Source organism: Lates calcarifer, linkage group LG21 (genome assembly GCF_001640805.2).
Source record: "Lates calcarifer isolate ASB-BC8 linkage group LG21, TLL_Latcal_v3, whole genome shotgun sequence".
In the NCBI taxonomy this organism is placed as follows: Eukaryota; Metazoa; Chordata; class Actinopteri; family Centropomidae; genus Lates; species Lates calcarifer.
In genome coordinates this window covers 12,731,721-12,739,590 of record NC_066853.1, presented here as the reverse complement: position 1 = coordinate 12,739,590, position 7,870 = coordinate 12,731,721, and the positions used below count along the sequence as shown (strand labels likewise).

The 7,870-nt window shown below is 39.3% G+C and overlaps 1 protein-coding gene and 1 non-coding gene across 4 annotated transcripts in view; both read right to left on the bottom strand.

Moving 5' to 3' along the window:
• Window positions 1-325: 325 nt before the first annotated feature.
• Window positions 326-7,870, bottom strand: part of LOC108900882 (mitochondrial ribosomal protein L28) — a 44,566-nt gene continuing 37,021 nt past the window's right edge. For 2 of the 3 annotated variants that reach the window (XM_051078911.1, XM_051078910.1), the window contains exons 2-6: window positions 2,189-2,498; window positions 1,496-1,648; window positions 1,278-1,412; window positions 1,028-1,114; window positions 326-809 (exon numbers count right to left, since the gene is read on the bottom strand). In XM_051078911.1, coding sequence (XP_050934868.1) covers window positions 714-809; window positions 1,028-1,114; window positions 1,278-1,412; window positions 1,496-1,648; window positions 2,189-2,473 — 756 coding nt within the window. In that variant the 5' untranslated portion in view covers window positions 2,474-2,498 and the 3' untranslated portion in view covers window positions 326-713. Of the gene's footprint in view, window positions 810-1,027; window positions 1,115-1,277; window positions 1,413-1,495; window positions 1,649-2,188; window positions 2,499-3,072; window positions 3,214-7,870 lie in introns of those variants that run through there. The other variant, XM_018702148.2, reaches the window with a different exon arrangement.
• On the bottom strand, window positions 4,190-4,276 carry trnastop-uca (transfer RNA opal suppressor (anticodon UCA)). The gene has a single exon. It is a non-coding gene; the product is annotated as a tRNA-Sec (tRNA).

Below are 7,870 nucleotides of genomic sequence, written 5' to 3'. Positions count from 1 at the left end.
ACGGTTCCTTTCAGTTATATTCTTGCATACTGCATAATATTATGCTGCAACTAACGATTATTTTCACTAGTGATCGATCTGCCAATTGTTTTCTTAATAAATCAACTGTTTGATATATAAGATGAAAGAAAAGAGTGAAAAGTGTCTCAAAGATTCCTAAAGCCCAAATTGTTAAATTGTTGGCAAATTTTTGTCACCAATGAGCATACATGCTGAGCTAAGCTAATGAGCTGCTGTGTCCAGCTCCATATTCACAGCACATGAATTATAGACTTGAACTGAACTGCTTTAACAATGACTGGACAACAGATGAGCAGAAACAAGGTTAAAGAAAGTAGGGATTATTTTATTTTTGGATATCCCACACAAGAACCTTATATCTCAGCTGGTTGGAGGGTATTTACACTGATGGAGGCTTTTCCCTTATTTCCTAAATGCCTCATGCATGGGTCTTAAATGCAAGGGAAAAAGAGAACTGAAATAAATAAGCATTAATCCAACATGACCTCGTCCTCTGTGTCACTCTCAGATGGAAACAAAGGTGGAAACTGCAGGAAGTTCTCCCAGGTGTGCACTCAGTACGAAAGATGTTTCAGAAGCAGAAACTTGGTGACTCAAAATCCCACCACCATCTGGAGAAGCTTGACAGTTCAACCTACTCAATTTTTCAGTCTGAAAAGCTGCATCTGTCCCACTTAGATGGTTGTGTGTGGTCACTTCTTCTCCATGACGTGTGGCTCTGTGAGTTTTTGGGCATTCAGCTCTTCCACCAGCTGGTCCACACAGACCTTAAACAGAGGCTCAGGCTCCTAGAAGACAAGAGTCAGAGCAAAACAGGGTCAGAATGCACAGAACACACAATGTATATGGTGTTATGATTACAAAAAGAAAGCATTTCAGCCTGAAACGTGTTTTTTAGCATCTTTCAAGAATCTCTGATCTGGGTAAGGTGGGATAGAGAGGGAAAAGTTCTGAATTCTAGGTTGTTGAATGAAATTCAGGCAGTCCTGTTTGAGGACAGTGTTACCTTGTGCTCCAGCTGCCTTTGTTTCTCCATAGCCTCCTCCAGACTCAGACCGACCCACTCTGCCTCCTCCTCTGGAATCTCAAACTGCTGCTCACACAGACAGAAATACAAGAACATGTAATTATTTTTAAATCACAGCTCCAGCTTCTGTGCTTTAATTAGAAAACACCAAGGTGAGTTGTAACTGCTGTGCCAGAAACCACTCAACACATTCAGAACCAACAAGAAGACTAAAACACATCTGACTGACCTTGTATTTGTTGTAGACCTTCTCTCTCTTGACAGGGTCGTTGGGGTAAAGCTCTGAGTTTCTGCGTGCCAGGCGAAGCAACATGGCCCTCTTCAGGTCCATGCCCAGCTTGGAGTTCAGGTCTTCCTTCGGTGTCTAACAGGAGATGGACAATGGAGTCATATAAAAAGCCCTTTGGAAAATGTCACTTTGTTAAACAGGAGGTAGCATTGCCTTACTTTGAGAATGTAAAAGTCAAAGCCATAGACGGCATCAATGAGGTCCAGAGTTCGGGCTGTGACGGAGATGGTGAACTTGTGATCGAGGATTTCACTGTACAGTTGTCTTTTAAACAGCTGCGGTTTCCAGACCTTCCTCAGACGTGTGGACATCTACGGGAAGAGACAATTCAGAGATCAGTGAGACGGTATGATGTCTGGAGCTAAATGTGTCAAAAAAATAAAAGAAATAAAGTGCCATAAATCCATATTGTTTTTTGAACTTTAATTTTTACTTCACTTTTTCAATCATAGTTTCATTTAGTCACTGATTACAGTTTGTAATTTGGACTTTTGTGCGGAGCTGATTGTAAAATTACACAAATAAAAAAAGATGAAATGAAAATACATTTTTTGAGTTTTCCTTTGGAGATTATGCACTCAAAATACCACATTAAATTGTAATGTATCACTAGAATAATCAGAATACTGCATGTCCTAAAGGTAGTGATATGGATCGAGTATGGTTCAAGTAAACTGTAGATTATTTCTCAATTGGCCATTTAATAATTTGTTGTATATATTGTCTGAAAGTAGTGATAAATGCCTGTAATAATTGGCCATGGCTCAAATGTGTTGTTTTTTACAACCAAGAGTCAAAAATCCAAAGATTCAGTTCACTATCATATATGACAAAAGGGCATCAAATCTCACTTTGTCATTTTTGGCATATCTGTAGCCTCTTATCCATCCCTCTCCACCCCACAGACCGTTCTGGGACTCTGGAGGGTAGTAGATGGGGATTGGGACATCCTGCACTCGTTCCTTCTGCCCGGTCTTCGGGTTGGCTCGGTACTGGACTCCCAGGGGTCTCCAGTGGACAGGGGTGGGCTCCTTCGACTCAAGAGACTTGAGGTAGTGTTTGGGGAGACGAGTGTAGATGCCCTCCTTTAGCTTCATGGCTTCCCAGACTTTGTGGGAGTATTTAAGAAGAGGCATGATGGACTGTCTTTCTAAGTCAAATCTGGAAGACAGAATAGAGAGGAGATGAAACATCATCACACTGGTTGTGGGTCAAATGCAACATTTATTTAAACATTTGACTGGTAGCATAGTAGCTCTTCCATTTTTCTTCCACTTGCAGACAACCGAAAAATTAAAGATCATCCAGAGCTGAAACTGAGAGCCCTTTCTGTGCTTGAACAAAATTCATAGACTCATTATCTCATTAACAAACTTAGCAGACAAAAAACAATCAATCCAATTTTGATATTAAGTTGTTCTACTCATTTGTTTGGCAAGCTTTCTGGTCACTGTCTGGACCACATCAGTCCAGGTCTCGATAGAAACCCACTCTACCTACACTTTGGTGGTGGTTATTGGTGGAGATGGGTCTTTTCTAAAACGAATTTATTATTACTAATTTATTGATTTTCAGAGCCTAAAAGCCACAGGTGAGTAACTTCGATACCGTTTCACGTTAGCAGGACACTGACTGACACAGGCCAACAACACAAGACTAACTCGGTTTATTTGACCATACAAGGTCTCTACGAGTCTGATATAAGGACAGGAATAAGTGCAAAAGTCTGTCTTACCAGGTGACAAGAAAAAAATGACCTACATCCACCAAAATATAAGTTTTTAATCCACGTTACTGCTAAATCAAACGAGCAAGGACAACATGAGTCCTTCGCTGCACCCGGTTTCCGCCTGTGATCGGCCCGCCCACACCGAGGAGGGACGTGATTGGATGTTGAAGAGGAAATTCTCGAAGATGATTGGCTTGTCAAGCAATAACTTTTTCATTCCGGGTACACCGGAAGTAGAAAATGCATCGCTGCTATTTACAATTCATTGTATGTTTTTATTTTAATTACTTGTGCGACAAAGTAAAAAGTCCTTTTAGTTAAACATGTTAATGGCTAAATGTTCTCCACTTAAATTAAAAGTATCTATTATGCAGAAAGGCCCCTTTCAGAGTGTTATATTATTATGTTACATTATGAGGTATACATTATGTGAGCAGTATTTTAATGTTGCTTATGAAGATGCAGCTTATTTTACCAGCTTTATATAATGTTGGATAGCTTAACTTGTGATAATATTTGGTAACACAGCCACGGTTTAATAATAATCATCATATATGTTTACTGACATGTTATAATTATATTTATCATATTATACAATTAATTCATTGTTTATTTAACAGGTACACTGCACAATATATCAATTTTTACCATATTATTGGAAAATATTGGATATTGGAAAAACTCTTTTCATCCGTAGTCTCTGAGCGGAGCCCACCAGTGAAGCGCAGGTTGTAGAAATAAAACATAGCGGTCAGTTGCAGTAATTTAAAACCTTACTATATTGAAAGTAAACTAAATCCATTCAAGATAAAACTGAAGAAAGAAAATGTGACGCTTCTTTTTAATGAATGGACCTTTATTGTGAAATACAAGGTTAAAGCTCGACGGGAAGTTGACTCGTGAAATTCTAACTGTAAAACTGAAATGAAAAATTAACCGAATAAAGATCATGTAATTACTATTTTTAAACTTAAGGAAGTTTGGCATGAGCACGTATATATATATATATATATATATATATAACTCTTGCTTCATATGATTCTGATACCGTCACGACGATTTCAATCGATGTTCTCGATAAACACACATTAACAAATTACTAAAGTTTATCGTTACAGTTTATCGCCCGAAAGGTGGAATTGAACCACTCTGCCGCTAAGCAGCTACAGGTTTGAAGCCTGCACCCCGGACCACCGAAGCTCATCCGGGCATTTAAACCTTGCCTTCCACGTCTATATATACTTCCTACTACTCATACCCTATCTCAGTCAGGGTGTCAGCAAAAAATGACATTGGCGGTTAGTGCATGTTTAGCAAACAGAGATTGTGTATATATATAAAAACACTTACTAGATACTCCACAGTGATATTTACGTCGAATAAACACAAAAGGGGGGATGTAGTTGAGTCTGTGCTGTTTTATGCAAAGTATAGGCCTTTTGATTGGCTGTGTGGACTTAAAAAGGCGGAGCCAAAATGCCTCATCCCAGGTAAGAGTTACTGTATGTTGAGGACTACAAATAAACACAAATCCATATTGGTATGTCATGGTAGGAAAGCACAGGTGTAACTGAGGACATTAATAATGACTGCATCCCACTTAAGTGTGCCATTTATTGTTCATGTTTAAAGTTCTAATACCATACTGTAAACACACTCCATTACAAGTAAAAGACCTGCATTGAAAATGTCACTTCAGCAAAAGTATTTCAGTATACTCATCATTAAAGTAGTGCTCAGTGCAGAATTATATCTTTATTTATTATTAACAATGCATTTATGTGTATGCAAAATTTTACTGCTGTAGTTGATGTGCAGCTAATTTTCAGCTATTATTATATTGGACTGCAACTAGTAATGGAATTAATTTGGTGACTATAGTCTCAATTAAGTAGTCGATTGATTGGTTTGTAAATGTCAGAAAATGGCGAGAAATGTCAACACTATTACAGAGAGTGAGAGTGTCACCTTCAGATTGCAGATCAGATTTTTTAGGGGTCAAACTAACAGTTCCAAACCTCAAAATTATATCAGCAATTAAATGTTTACTGTAATTTACAACAAGCAAAATCAGCTTCTCCTCACTTTGAGATGCTGAAACCATGAGATCTTTGACATTTTTGCCATGAGGAAATGACTTTTCTGTTGAACTAACTACTTGACCAATTGACTAACCATTTCAGCTCTAATTTATACACTGTTGGATGTTTAATCAGAACAATTCATAATATTTTATAAAGTCTTCATATGTTCTGTGAGTAAAATCTTAATTGTAAAGTAACTGGTAACTACAGCTGAGTATTAACGTGCTTATTGACAAGCATTTGTTGTACAGCCTTTTCCTGCTGTGACACTTCAGTTTCCACCATGCAGAATCAAACAGTTTGAAATTAAAAGTGATACACTTAGGTGTTACTATTTATTTTATTTCAGTACAGACATGAGAGAAAATACAAATGGCCCCAACACAAATAAAGCAACACTTCTTTTGATTTTACACAAAATCTTTGGTGAAGATTATCATGTTAATATCATAAAACTAACACTTCAATATAATGTGCAGGCAGCATTTTCTTTTATTTTCCTCCAATCCACTGTAATTCTTTTGTTAAAACTACTGGTCAGAGGAAGGTATTCTCTATGACAAGTGTCTGAGGCTCTTCCTTTGTTTCCCCAGCTGGTGGTGCCAACAGGCTCCTGTCTCCTCTCTCCTGGGGAAGAGCAGCACATGCTCCCAGAACAGGCCTTCCCACAGGAGAGGCAGGTCAAGAGAGGAGGCAGGGAGGGGTCTTCTCTGTGGACAACAGCGGAGGCGTCACCCCCACTTCCTGCAGAGCGGCCAGAGCATGAAGAGAACTCTGGTTGAACAGTGCAGCAGCTCACTCCTACACTCTTCAGCACCTTAGTGACCCCCGACATCATATCAGCACACCTGGACATATGTGAAATTATTCTGCATTAATATAATACAGTTTTCAATCTGGGTCAAAACCAGTGTAAGATAAACAGTCAGTAAGCCTTTTTTTCTATGAGAAAGCTCTAAAACTCACTGTAATCTACTGTGTTCATCTAGTCGATAAAGAACAAGATATCTTTCTCATGAGTGATGAAGATCAAAAACTGAGCTGAAAGGTAACCTATGAGAGAATAGATCTTTATTGTCACTGTTCCAAAACAATGAAATGCACAGCTGTTTGCTATGATGTTCACTGAGCTTGTTGCTCTAACCCCAAGTGGCCCAAAAAAGAATTATTGCAGGTTTAAATTAAAAAGACATATCTTATTAAACCGGCAGTGATGTGAGAATGTGTTTGTGTGTGCATGGATAAATGAGAGCCTTTTGTAAAGTACTACACAGGTTGAAAACTGTTAATTTAAATGTTGTTTAAATTAAACATCTAGTCGGAGTGGCAACAAAGAGAAGCATCCCTAAAATATAAAAACTACATTGATTGTCAAACTTGTCCATGTTCACCTGTGTGCTGGAAACCCAGCGTGGCAGTGCACATGGACAGTGCCACCATGAATGACTCAGTTAACTGCCAGACGTGGAGATCGTGCACAGCCTGCACTCCAGGACACTTGCAATTCGTCCAAGATCAGTCACACAAATGTGTGGTGGTGTAGCCTGTAGCAGCAGCAGTCCATACCTGCACACCTGGAGGGGAAATGTATCAGTGAAACAGGAGAAACAGTGATTTTGGAAAAAAAAAAAAAAAAAGACATTAGAAATCTTCTACAACTTGGTCTTGAAACTAAATGACATATGACATAAACCCACAGAACCCGACCTGGTTTAGCTATGGCGATCAGCACAATCACAGCTGGCAGAGTGAGACAGGTATCCAGGTAGTCCAGGATGCTACAGTGTGGGTCGACCAGCAGCATCACCAGGGTTGATCAGGACCAGGAGTGGGGTAAAAAGACCCTGAGCGATGAGGAGGAATGACAGGAGGCAGACTGGCTGCTCGGTACAGGGCTCTTAGCGTGATGTGAAGACTTGCAGACTGGGGAGGTTTTAGATGCATTTTTATTGTCTGAAATGGAAGAAAACACATTTCCCCCAGCTTAACTTTGCTGCCATCAAGTGACTTATTTGAAATATGGATGCCGAAATTCATGGTTAATCATTTCTACTATTTTCTCTCTCATATATAAACAATATTTATTTTAACGTAAAAACTCATCCTTGGAGGTGAAAACAGCAATTGGTGAAACCAACACAATGTCCGCTAATGGATTTTGTTTTGTTTAGCCAATAGTTATTTCATATAAAAAAATAATTCTTCCTCCAAAAATATGCCCTATCCATACATATTTGGTCACATATGAAAAAAAATTGCCATGAATTCATGTTATTTTTCCATGCAGCTTTTTCTTCTACACTAAGAGGAGAAAGATGACAATCTAATGCTCTCTTACCACGATGTCCCATGCTGTATTGTCTTCAAAAATCTCTGTGATGTCTTTTGAATGACTCTCACACTTCCAAATCTTCAGATCTGCAAAACCGCTCACAACATCACAGTCCCAGCTGTCCTGTGGGTCTGCTGCATGCAGGTGGACAGGAGTTTGAGAGTCAGTGTCAGGGAAGCTGGAGGTTCCTGGGTTACAGAGGACAAGTGTCCCGTTGTGGAGCGAGTCGTCCACAGCAGACTGGACATGGCTGACATCATCCTGGACTTGCCCTGGCTCAGCCAGGCCTCTGGTTCCCTCCTTAGCCAAGACTGTGGGAATCGAACAGAGGAATGAAAAACAAACATGGACGCTGTTTAATGTTCCTTACAGCTGAATATACACTTGG